This window comes from Salvia hispanica, chromosome 5, assembly GCF_029641045.1.
Source record: "Salvia hispanica isolate PSC_SH4W2 chromosome 5, Shi_PSC_v1, whole genome shotgun sequence".
NCBI lineage: Eukaryota > Viridiplantae > Streptophyta > Magnoliopsida > Lamiales > Lamiaceae > Salvia > Salvia hispanica.
Genome location: NC_142696.1, coordinates 32,022,551 through 32,035,514, shown reverse-complemented (window position 1 = coordinate 32,035,514; position 12,964 = coordinate 32,022,551). Strand labels below are relative to the sequence as shown.

The window sequence follows — 12,964 nt, the reverse complement described above, 5'->3', positions numbered from 1 at the left end:
CATGATGACGAACCAAACATGATATTACACGATAAAATTTGATATTATACAGTTAAAACATGATATAATACGATTAAAACTTTTTCACAATTTAAATATATATAATAATAATAAAGTGTGTTTCTAAATAATAAAAATAATAATATGATTCTTAATGAGTTATCTGAACCCAACCTAAAATCATTGGTTCTTATTAGATCGATCCAATAAGGACTCAAATCCAATAAGGTTTGATCCAAACATATTAACTTCGTGCATGTTCGTGTCGAATTTTCATGTCATGTCGAAAATGTCAGTCGTATCTACAAGACTACAACCATGCTTCATACTATGTATAGTTCATATTAATTCCATCCACAAATTTTCTTCTCTATCACAATCTTGAATTAGAGTATGGATAGAGAAGACCACATAAGAGGACAAAGCTATCGATCATTTTCTTGAGCTCATCGATCAAAATTTGAACATATAAATTATTACAAGAGAAATACATAAAATAAAAATAAAAAAAAAAAAAAAAGTGGGAGAAAAAGCAGGACCAATTTTCATCAAAGGGAAAGGGACCATGATTTTGACTTGTGGCTCCTCCTTTCTTTACAAAAAGTGCAAGGGCTCGTGGTGTTGGTCATTATCACCTCCCATTTTTCATCCATACGTCTATTACAAAGATATTTTCTAGGTTGTAAATTTATTATAAGAAAATATGGGGGAAAAAAATCTCCATAAAGGATTTCACTCCTTGTCTATAAACAAGAATTTCACTATTTTTTTTATTATTATTAGAGATAATACTCCCTCCGTCCCATGTTACTTGCACTTTTACTTTTCGGCACGTCACAAACTCCTTAAATTTTTTATAGTTTAAGTTAGAATTAATGCATTTAATTAATATGTTAGTTTAAGTTAAGAGGTCCTTTATTAAGTGACGTCTCATTACACTTGAAATTCTAACTTAATTACACATAAAAATCAATCTTAAATTTACGGCCTAAAATGAAAAGTGCGAGTGGGAATTTGCAGAGAGGGGGTCAAATTTAGGCCGTAAATTTAAGATTGATTTTTTTTTTGTGTAATTAAGTTAGAATTTTAAGTGTAATGAGACGTCACTTAATAAAGGACCTCTTAACTTAAACTAACATATTAATTAAATGCATTAATTCTAACTTAAACTATAAAAAATTTAAGGAGTTTGTGACGTGCCGAAAAGTAAAAGTGCAAGTAAGATGGGACGGAGGGAGTATGAAGGAATTTTAAGAATTTGAGGAAGGGCATTTAATAAGAGATTGAATGAAATAAAATTTATAATAGGTTAATATATATACAAGTGCAGGAAAATGAGGAGGGGCAAATGCTCCACCTAGGCATAATGTGGATTCGCCCCGGATTACAACATATGTAAATATGCATTTTTATCCATAAAAAGATAAATAAATGACTAATTAGAGGGAGAAATAGAAAAATAAATGGAAGATGAAAGACATCTTAAATTATAAGACATTTTTATAACTCTCTCTATCCTAAGATTTCCACGTTCTTAAGTAGCACGAGATTTTAGGAAGAGTTATTAGATAGAATAAGTAAAGAGTAAAAAGTAATTGAATATTTTAATGGGGATAAACGAGAGAAAAATTTTGTTCCAAATATAAAAGCGAACATCTTAAGTGAAAATAAACTAAAAGAAAATATAGACATCTTGAGCCAGGGAATATTATGGAGTAAATAAGAAGGATTTAGTTCTCAAAAGAAAATCTAATAATATCCCAAAAGTTTTTGAGCGCGGGGTCAATTTAGAAATAAGGTCTTTTTAAGGGTTTTCTTTTTGGCATTCTAGAAAAGTAGAAATGGAAAAACGCCAATGCTGTTAATATGATTAAACATAAGTACCAATTCAATTGGCGTTTTTAAATACGCCAACACCAATTACATTGGCATCTTACGTCTGTATATATATTTATTTGTATTGTGTTGTAATCACTGTTTATTACACAACTCAGTGACAAGGAGCAAGTACTAATCTAAACCTCGTGGCAACTTTAGATTTTTATTTTATTTTAATCTGTGCTACTCATCAAACAATACTATTAGCTAGCAATTAACATAATGCGTGAATAACTGAAAAAACAAAAATTGTTTAATAATCTTTGCTAGTCATCAAACAATACTATAATCTAGCAATTAACATAATGCGTGAATAACTAAAAAAAAACAAAAATTGTTTAATAATCTGTGCTACTCATCAAACAATACTATGAGCTAGCAATTAACATAATGCGTGAATAACTAAAAAAAACAAAAATTGTTTAATAATCTTTGGTACTCATCAAACAATACTATGATCTAGCAATTAACATAATGCGTGAATAACTAAAAATAAATAAAAATTGTTTAATAATCTGTGCTACTCATCAAACAATACTATGAGCTAGCAATTAACATAATGCGTAAATAACTGAAAAAAACTAAAATTGTTTAATAATCTGTGCTACTCATCAAACAATACGATGAGCTAGCAATTAACATAATGCGTGAATAACTGGAAAAAAAAATTGTTTAATAGTATAACTAATACTTCCTTTGTCCCTATGTCGTAACTAAGTTGAGACATTTTTTTATGCACGAAAATTAAGAAATTGTGTTAAATAAATTAATTGAAAATAAAATAAAATAGAATAGAGAATAAAGTATGAGAGAGAAAGTAGAAGTGATTTGATGTTGTTTTGTAAAAAAAAAAGAATACGACTCAACTTAGTTGAAATATCCTGTAAAAGAATACAACTCAACTTAGATGGAATGAAATGTTATAAGCTAGTAAATAATTACTTAAAAAGTTAATCTATCTATCTATACATATACAAAAGGATAGTTTTGGAGAAAATAGCATAAATGTCATCATGAGTATTATAACAATATAAAAAAATAATAACATCGACATATATATCGGTTACAGTTATGTTAATTCAAACTCATTTATTCAATTCCACCGTTTTTAGTTATAACAACATATAGGAATATGAAGAATCTAAATGTGAATCAAAAAGACTTTTAATTAAATATATTCATATTACCACCCAACGATACATAAACGGGCATGTACATACACACATTCTTACCCCAAAATAAAAAAAAATGAGCATCCAATTCCCACGGCAGCCTCTTCATTCCATAATTTGAATTCCAAATGTAGATAATTGGAATTTCAGCTAGTTATAAAATTGGACACCTTCACACACTGGACACACCGACACACCCTCTAATTTCTTCAAGTTCAATTCCACATCAATTACATTATTTTTACTGAACAAAAGATTTAGAATTGAATTGAATCATTTCGAATTCAATCTCAATTCCATATGATTCGAATTCCAATTCAAATTTAATTCCTAAAGAACAAGAGCCGAAATAGCTATAAAATTATATATGGCACTATATTTTAGTTGAAGTAAATAACAAATGCCACGTCAAGGTTTATTAACCAAATATGAGTCCAATTATCCCAAAAATTACTTCATCCACTTTCCTCACACACAATGCATAAAGAAAAAAGAAAAAAGAAAAAAGAAAAAAGAAAAATGGAATAGGAATTCCACAAGTCCACAATTTTCCCCTCTCTCTCTCTTTCTCTCTCTCCACAGAATAGCTTTGTTACACAGTCGAGCTGCAAAAGAAACTGTTAATTATCAGATCAAAAACCCATTGGATTTTACTCAGCTCGCCTTCTCCTGATCTCCTCTCTTCTCTCACTACTCGCATCTCCGCCTTTCGCGGCTGCAATTTCACACTCCGTCGATTATTTCACTACTTCATTCTCCCACTCTCCTACTAAATCAACTTTGCTCCGCAATTGGCGGCCTCCGCACTTGTTCCGCTGCAATTCGCGCGGCTACTCCGCTCCCGACGCCGCGCAGTTGACTGGCACTGGACTATTTTATGAGTGTGGGTGGTGGATGGGGGGTTTCCATTTAGGGTTTGTTCTGGAAAGCGGAATCTTTTGTTTTCATGTCACGCGCCGCCGATAGGATGAGCAGCTCCGACGTCAGCAGAGTTGGTGGACCAATCGAGAGGGATATCGAACAAGTATAAATTTACTGGCTTGCTGTTGCTTTTTGCTTTCTATGACCGTTTTTAACTCTCGGATTCTTCGATTCAGCTCTAGTAATTTCTCTGCTGCTTAGTGATTTCTAGTAAATTAGGTATTGTCACATTCTAATGCATTTCGTGGTATGGTTTGGACCTTTTTTGACATCTCTTGGAACAATTGAACAAATTTTCCTTCTTATGCATATATGTGGTGTCGTATTCTGTTTTTGTAAATTTGTCTACTGCGTAATGCAAATGAAGTTACTCTATGCAGAAAATGGTTCATTCACCGCTTGTCGTGACTGGTTATTTGGTTTAACTGAGTATTTTTTTCCTAAGTAGATCACCAGACTTTTAAACTAGTATTGTTATGTGGAAGCATGCTCTTGAAGTGAGAATCAGTAAGCTATAACTATAAGAAAATTCTGAGGCTTTTCTTTGAACACTTCATTGTTTGTAAGACCCTAGCATCAACTCATGAAAAATCTATAGACTGGATTTTTAAAAATTTCTGTTAAATTCTTTAAGAGTAAATAAGTTTTCTTGATTATTTTCCTCATGTGTATGCCACACATTACGTAAATCTGACTCTTGGCAGTCCCATGATTGCTTTGCTGGCTAGTGGCCTTATCAGTTATCACCACATTGCTTTCAAAATTCAAACTATACTTATATTTGTATTTCTGGTCTGTCTCATATACATTTATAGCTCATCCAAATTAAAGATAAATTGGTTAATGTTGCCAAACATGCAAAACATGGAATGTGACTCATTAGACCAAGTTAACAGATGACGATAGTCTTTGTGTTGACCTCATTCATATCTCTCGGCCTATTTTTGTTGCAAATTGTGCAGCAGCAGTTCCTTTTCTGGGTACATGAATTAGTAGTTTAGTACTATCTTCATGTATCTGAATAGCTCATAGTGAAGTCTCAATTGATTTAATGCTTCATATGATGAAGTGATTGCTCAAATACTCCGTTCCTTAAAAATTCCTAACAACTCAAATATGTTTTTTTTTTGTTTTCTTGGTACTCAATCATCATGTTCTTCTAACGGGAATTATTCTTTTAGTTGTGGTTGCTTGAGGCTTGAAAAGTAGAACTTAGATGTGCAGATATGCTGCATTGACATTTAATTTGACCTAGGAGTTTTTCATTTCTTAGTTTAAGGAGTTGTTCTTTAGATTCCTTAGTTTCTGTATATTTAACTGGAACTATACAACATCAGTTATCTCGCTATTTCATTTCTCGTATCCAACTGGCTGCATATTTATTTTCATAAGCTTCGTAATAGACTTTGTTTCTGTGTAAACCATGCTGGCTATGCTAATCTTTTGAAATATGCTGAATTTTTTGCAGGCTATCACAGCTCTAAAGAAAGGTGCATACTTACTGAAGTATGGAAGAAGAGGGAAACCAAAATTTTGTCCTTTCCGCCTGGCAAATGTAAGCCCATTGGATTCTTAAGATTTCGGCGATTGGGCTTGTCATTGACACTTTATTTTGTGACTTTACAATTTGTTGCAAATGCAATTATTTTCAATAGTCTTCAGTTTTTTTATTTATATATTTTACTCTCTTTAAATATAATAGTAATAAGTTTTTTAAGGTTCATGAATCCATGTGTATTTTTTTATGGTTGTGTACTTCAAGGCCAACTATACACTGTAGCAATTGATTGATATCCCAGTTTGCCACACAGTCTCTTGACTTATATCATGCATGAAATATTGATGTGTGAAAGTGAACATTGATTTATGATTGTTTTTACTGGTATAATTTGATATACTAGCAATAACTTAGAAAGGAAAAAAAATTACTAAGAAACAAAATGAAATAATAATAGAAGAAGGGAACAAAGCAATATGTTATGATCGTGGAACCTTTATGTCCATTTTATGATTTTGTAATTTTTATGCCGTGTATTTACTATCTTAGATTAAGCCTCAAATTTCATTGTCGATTCATGTGATCAAAACTAAAGTATAGGCAGTAGGCTGATAAATAACTCCTTTATAAGTGATGCATGATGTTCTGATCTCCTATTTCTTCCTCTAGTAAGGGAGCTGGAATGGACGGCTAGGGCTTTAGTTTTGTTTTTAGACTTGATTTGGATGGTGAAAGAAGCACTTTATCGCAAACTTTTATTACCTTTATATCAATGCAAGTTTTGATAAGCCTTCTTACAGTCTTGGAAGGTTCTTTTCATTTGTGTAATCTGATGAGCACAATCAAATATGAGCATACGATAGCCTGATCCTCAGAAGTGTTGATCACATTTGGCTTGGTTGTTGAACCCTGGCACAATATTTTATTATATAAATAATGGTTTGGCTGTTTATAATTACTCCACTTGTAACGTGCTATTTGTGTTCCGGCATTTCTCGATGACACTGGAAACATTTAACTCGTGCATCTGTTTTATTTCAGGATGAATCTGTCCTCATATGGTTTTCGGGGAAAGAGGAGAAACACCTTAAACTTAGTCATGTCTCCAGAATTATATCAGGACAACGGACTGTTAGTTTCCTATTGGACACCTATTCAATGATTATGCACAATAACATTTCATGTTATACCTATGATTTACTTTTATGGTTCATCATGTCATTTAGCCCCTGCAGACTCATATGCCAAATAATGCTGCAAATCTGACACGACCACAGGATACTCTAGTCTGTGGTCCCTCAGCCTGTTAGAGTTAAAACAGATCTTTGGGACTAGTGAATATTGTCTTTAAAGTATTGATGTAGTAGACTTTTAGGACTATTTCTCATTGCTGGGCTAATCAAACCTTTCCTTTTTCTTAGTTATATTTGGGGTACCCTTATGTATCTTTTAGAGATAAAGTGACAAACTGTATCATTTAATCTTGAACTTAGTCTTTGGAGATTTATGCTATCTCAGTATGAAGTTATTCTTTGATTTGTGTAGAGTGTGCTCAGTTAATTTGTGGAATCATGGTCCTGTTATAGATCTCTGGCTACATGCTTGAATCGCCTTTCTTTTATTCTGACTATTTGTCTCCTGTTGCAGCCAATTTTTCAAAGGTACCCACGACCTGAGAAAGAATATCAATCCTTTTCTCTTATATACAATGACAGATCACTTGATTTGGTAAGATTCTGTTTGCGATCCCCATGTTCTTTTTAAAATACTATATTTGGGCCATCAATCTTTCACTGATAATTTAATTTGGACTTTGTCCTCTTCTTTTGTAGATATGCAAGGACAAGGAGGAAGCTGAAGTCTGGTTTAGTGGCCTTAAGGCATTGATCTCACGAGGTCACCAGCGTAAGTGGAGAACAGAATCCAGGAGTGATGGAATCTCTTCTGGAGCTACTAGTCCTAGAACATACACTAGAAGAAGTTCGCCGCTGCACTCTCCCTTTGATAGTGGTGATATCTTGCAGAAGGTGTAGTGTTTTTACTATAACCTTATTCCATCCTCTTTTCTGAATTATGGGCTAGGCATCTGTATGCTCTTCACTTTCTTTTTTCCCTTCCCTTTTTGCCCTTTTAAAAGGAAACTTTTGCAACTTGAAATCTTAGCAGGATGGTGGTGATCAACTTCGTCTCCACAGCCCTTATGAGAGTCCTCCAAAAAATGGTCTGGATAAGGTATTTTCCGATGCCATAATGTATGCTGTGCCTCCAAAGGGTTTCTTCCCCTCAGATTCTGCTAGTGCTTCGGTGCATTCTGTGTCTTCTGGAGGCTCTGATGGCATACATGGTCACATGAAAGGAATTGGGGTGGACGCCTTCCGTGTGAGCCTTTCTAGTGCTGTAAGCTCATCAAGTCAAGGTTCTGGTCATGATGATGGTGACGCCCTGGGTGATGTTTTTATTTGGGGAGAAGGCACCGGGGATGGAGTTATTGGCGGTGGACCACACAGAGTTGGGAGTAGTCTTGTAGCGAAAATGGATGCATTATTGCCCAAGGCGTTGGAGTCTGCAGTTGTATTAGATGTTCAGAACATAGCTTGTGGTGGACGACATGCTGCCATTGTGACCAAGCAGGGAGAGATATTCTCTTGGGGTGAGGAATTAGGAGGCAGGCTTGGCCACGGTGTAGATGCTGATGTCTTGCATCCGAAGCTAATTGATGGGCTCAGCAATACAAATATTGAGCTTGTTGCATGTGGTGAATATCATTCTTGTGCTGTTACACTTTCAGGAGATTTGTACACTTGGGGTGATGGTCATTTCGGCCTTCTAGGTCATGGAAATGAAGTTAGCCATTGGGTGCCAAAAAGAGTAAATGGGCCACTGGAGGGAATACATGTTTCTTCAATCTCATGTGGGCCTTGGCATACAGCTGTTGTGACTTCTGCTGGGCAGTTGTTTACTTTCGGTGATGGAACTTTTGCGGTTCTTGGTCATGGAGATCGTGCAAGTATCTCAAAGCCGCGAGAAGTGGAATCTCTTAAGGGTCTACGCACTGTAAGAGCAGCATGTGGTGTTTGGCATACTGCTGCAGTTGTTGAAGTTATGGTTGGAAGCTCAAGTTCCAGTAACTGTTCTTCAGGAAAGCTTTTTACATGGGGAGATGGAGACAAAGGTCGACTTGGACATGGTGATAAGGAATCAAAACTTGTTCCTACCTGTGTTGCTGCTCTTGTAGAACCAAATTTTTGCCAAGTTGCTTGTGGGCACAGTATGACTGTGGCTCTTACAACCTCAGGACATGTATATGCCATGGGGAGTCCAGTTTATGGACAGCTGGGAAACCCTCAAGCTGATGGGAAGCTCCCATGTCGTGTTGAGGGAAGACTCGGGAAGAGTTTTGTTGAGGAGATAGCTTGTGGTGCTTATCACGTGGCTGTGTTGACCTCAAGAACTGAAGTTTATACATGGGGAAAGGGAGCAAACGGTAGGTTGGGTCATGGGGATACAAACGACCAAAATTTTCCAACTCTGGTTGAAGCTCTGAAAGACAAGCAAGTAAAGAGTATTGCTTGTGGTACTAATTTCACTGCAGCTATCTGCCTTCATAAATGGGTCTCAGGAGTCGATCAGTCCATGTGTTCTGGCTGCCGCCTGCCATTTAACTTCAAAAGGAAGCGTCACAACTGTTACAACTGTGGCCTTGTTTTTTGTCATTCATGCAGCAGCAAGAAGTCACTCAGGGCTTCTATGGCACCAAATCCAAATAAACCGTATCGTGTTTGTGATAATTGCTTCAGTAAATTGAGAAAGGCTATTGAAATTGATACTTCATCTCAGTCATCAATAAGTAGAAGAGCAAGTATGAATCAGGGAATAAACGATACAAAAGATAAAGATGAGAAATTGGATACAAGATCCCGCCCCAATCTAGCTAGGTTTGCTTCTATGGAACCTTTGAAACAAGGGGAGAGTCTATCCTCTAAAAGAAACAAAAAGCTTGAATTCAATAGCAGTCGTGTATCACCAATCCCAAATGGAAACTCCCAGTGGGGGGCTCTTAATATCTCAAAATCTTTCAATCCTGTTTTCGGTTCATCCAAAAAATTCTTCTCAGCTTCAGTTCCTGGTTCGAGGATTGTTTCTCGAGCAACATCACCAATATCACGACGTGCCAGTCCTCCTCGCTCTACCACACCAACCCCTACACTAGGAGGCCTTACATCACCTAAGATTGTTCTGGATGAGGCAAAGACAAATAATGATAACCTCAGCCAAGAAGTTATCAAATTAAGAGCACAGGTAACTTCTATGCAATTGGTTCCATGTTATTGCTACTTCTTTTTACGTATACTTCTTTGTGGTGCTCATTACATGCACCTTTTCGTGTTTATCTCATCACATTAAACTCTTCTGTGGGTTGGAGATGAACCTATGGGTTACAGGGTGGATAAGTTTTTCATCTTACCTTAATAAGCTAAAGTGCACAGCCTCACTCTCTCCGGTTATCTTAGATAAGTGATGGTGCTGAATAGGAGGCCCATTACTAAACTGAGACTTACATACTGCAATCTTGTCAGTGTCTCTCTTGGTTAATGTTTATGTGGACAAACTTCACTTTTCTCTGAAATCACTAACGTGTATTCTACTTTCTACATTAATTAATTTATAGTCCATGGAGATTGATGGAGATCGCTTTTACTCGTATTGAACAGGGCATACACCCTGAATATTGATGGATTTTCTTCAATAATTCATTTTTTTTCTAGTGTTCTGCTGCAACTGCTATAATTGAAGTTCATTTTTGAAATTATTGTTCCGAGGAACGTGTTACTACTTCTTTACCTCCACAACATAGATGTTTCCATTGCTTTCTCCTTTAGTGGATAAGCAAAGCTCATTTGAATGATTTCTGCTTTTTATTCTTGCGATCAAGGAAAGTTATTTCTTTCTTTTAGGTGGGTATGCTCTCAGTTAAATATATTGTGGTGCTCTAGTTAATGTGCAGCTGCCAGATATTAAAGCTTTCATGTATATTGACTATATAGCCCTCTCAGTCTCAGATAGTATTCAAATATTTTTCTGTGCAGGTAGAAAGTCTCACTCGGAAGGCTCAACTTCAGGAAGTAGAACTAGAAAGAACAACTACACAGCTGAAGGAGGCAATAGCAATTGCAGGGGAAGAGACTGCGAAGTGCAAAGCTGCAAAAGAAGTCATAAAATCACTTACTGCTCAAGTAAGAAAAATAATTGTGTATAAAATTCTAGATAACAATTTACATGTTTGCTGGTATGTATTTTCTGTAAGAAATTGCATCTGTTTCCTTTTTTTGATATGTGGTTCTTACATCCTTTGTACACTACTAATTAATGTGAGGGGGATACCCAAATGTTTCGGCAGATGGCATGACATATCAGGAACAAACAATCCTAGTAGTATTTTTAATATGAAGTTCCATAGGTTTTCATAGCTGTTCATATATATAATATACATGTATATTGGCTTTCACAGATCTGAATCCCACATATGCAAGAACACTATAACTGCTATTACCTCACTCTATTACATTGTTCCTTTATACTTTCAGCCCTCACACTCGTACATTGCCACCTGGAAGAACTACATACCTCTCTGTTGCCCTCTCTGCTCTTATCTAACTGTGGGTCAAGATCCAGACTTCCAACTCCCATTTAGCTTGTAGCAAGATACATTACCATATTGCTTGAAGAAATATTCTCACTTTAAATTAGTATAGATCCCTGATCCAAAGTTGCCCATCACTGCTAGATGGATGAAAGTCTGGTTTCTTTAACTATTCTAAAATGGTGTTTGAAGTTCTCATTGATAATAAATGGTCTAGGAGCTAATGGGAATATTTGCTTTATTGCTCTCTTCAAATTTTCTTTTCATACCTGTTACTATGAGCTTTATGCTTTGCTATAAATTTATTTATATTGACATTGTATAAAATGGGAAAAACAAGGGGAATGAAGAGTACAAGAGAACTATACTAGGATGCTGCTAGAATAACTTCTTTGACTGATTTGTGTAGTTTTCTTAGTTGATTGTATTTTCTTTCATGCAGCTGAAGGAAATGGCTGAAAGACTTCCTGTGGGTTCTACCAGAAGCAGCAAATCTCCGCCCTTCATTCCTCTTGTTGCCCCTTCAATACCTAATGATGTTTTAAATGCCTCCATCGATCGAGTGAATGGTCAAACGAATTTCTTGGATCAGGAGTCAAATGAGCCAAACAACCCATTGCTGACAAATGGGTCTAGTACTGCAAGTAATCGCAGTTTGGGTCACAGCAGACCTGCACATACAGATGTAACAAGAAATGGTAATAGAACAAAAGAAAGTGATACTCGTAGCGAAAATGAGTGGGTTGAGCAAGATGAACAAGGTGTTTATATCACTCTTACCTCCTTACCTGGAGGGCTCAAAGATCTGAAGCGAGTTCGTTTCAGGTATGTTGCATTCAGCCATACAAGACCTTCTATGTTAACGTTTACTAATATGTCCGGTATAACTGCACAGTCATTTTTGTAGCGAAGTGACACCATTTTTTATTTTTGCATGTCATTGCCCCATTGTGTTTGTTAAGGCCTCTGCTTATGGCCCATGATTTTAATTGTATAGTAGTAGTTTTGAGTTTAATATCCTTTGGTTTTTGGTTATAGTAGTAATTATAAATTGTGTCAGTGTCTGTTATTTGAAGAAGTGAAATGATTAGTTTAGGCTAATAAGTTGAAAAATACAAAGCTTGGGGAAATTCTTCTTGATTATGAAAATGTTTGAATGCAGCCGGAAGCGATTTAGTGAGAAGCAAGCGGAAACATGGTGGGCAGAGAACCGGGCAAGAGTATACGAACGATACAATGTGCGGATGGTTGACAAGTCAAGTGTTGGCATAGCTAGTGAGGACTTGGGACATTAACAATGCACCTTGTGTATGTATATGGATTTTTTTCTCTTTTTGCTGTTGTCGGTTCTGCCCTCAGTCTCTTGCTTCAGGTACAAGAGTTATAGTGATGTTTGGAGGGTGGGGGAGGAAAGCTGTCTAATCTTGGTGTCTTGGTTTTATCTCTTCTTCTTTTTTAGGGGGTTTTAACCTCTTCTAATATTCTTCTTGATGTTGACAGTGGTTTATCAATTTTTTCCCCAGAAGAGCGTTGCGTGGGGTTTGACGTTTGAGGGTGAGAAATTTGTAAATTCTTGGTAGGGTGATGGCTCTATTTGTGAGCACTTATTTCCCTTCCCTTCCCATGTATATTCTATTAACCAAATTCCTATCTACACAATCATTTCTACTGCTATTTCTCTTCTCTATTATGTATCTCTTCTGTTTGTTTTTACTGTTTCTTTGAGTTTTACTTTGATCATGTCTTACTTGATTTGTGTCACAAGAAGATTGCAGTTGAATTTTGCCCACATCTCTCTCGAACTTTTTGATGACATCACTATTATCAAACTGAAAACTAGAAAAAGTTGGATGT

General features: G+C 35.8%; 1 protein-coding gene across 4 annotated transcripts; it reads left to right on the top strand.

Moving 5' to 3' along the window:
• The first annotated feature begins 3,579 nt into the window (after positions 1-3,579).
• LOC125187569 (Regulator of chromosome condensation (RCC1) family with FYVE zinc finger domain-containing protein) lies at positions 3,580-12,784 on the top strand. Of its 4 annotated transcripts, none has more exons than XR_007170625.2 (10): positions 3,580-4,074; positions 5,440-5,526; positions 6,511-6,600; positions 7,117-7,197; positions 7,302-7,496; positions 7,633-9,768; positions 10,557-10,703; positions 11,553-11,935; positions 12,273-12,482; positions 12,611-12,784. XR_007170625.2 is itself a non-coding variant. In XM_048084186.2 (10 exons), exons 1-9 carry the CDS (start codon positions 3,997-3,999, stop codon positions 12,403-12,405), a joined length of 3,330 nt encoding a protein of 1,109 aa, XP_047940143.2. In that variant the 5' UTR covers positions 3,580-3,996; the 3' UTR covers positions 12,406-12,418; positions 12,611-12,784. The 4 variants fall into 4 exon arrangements, 3 of the variants coding, with proteins under 3 accessions (XP_047940143.2, XP_047940144.2, XP_047940142.2); XM_048084186.2 differs by having other exon boundaries at positions 12,273-12,418; XM_048084187.2 differs by having other exon boundaries at positions 7,636-9,768; positions 12,273-12,784.
• Positions 12,785-12,964: the final 180 nt, after the last annotated feature.

Excerpts from the sequence above, each read along its gene's own strand:
- LOC125187569 (XM_048084186.2), top strand. The coding sequence starts at position 3,997 with ATGTCACGCGCCGCCGATAGGATGAGCAGCTCCGACGTCAGCAGAGTT. Across the intron at positions 7,198-7,301 it reads ATGACAGATCACTTGATTTG|ATATGCAAGGACAAGGAGGA; the intron begins GTAAGATTCTGT and ends CTTCTTTTGTAG. Across the intron at positions 7,497-7,632 it reads GTGGTGATATCTTGCAGAAG|CAGGATGGTGGTGATCAACT; the intron begins GTGTAGTGTTTT and ends TTGAAATCTTAG.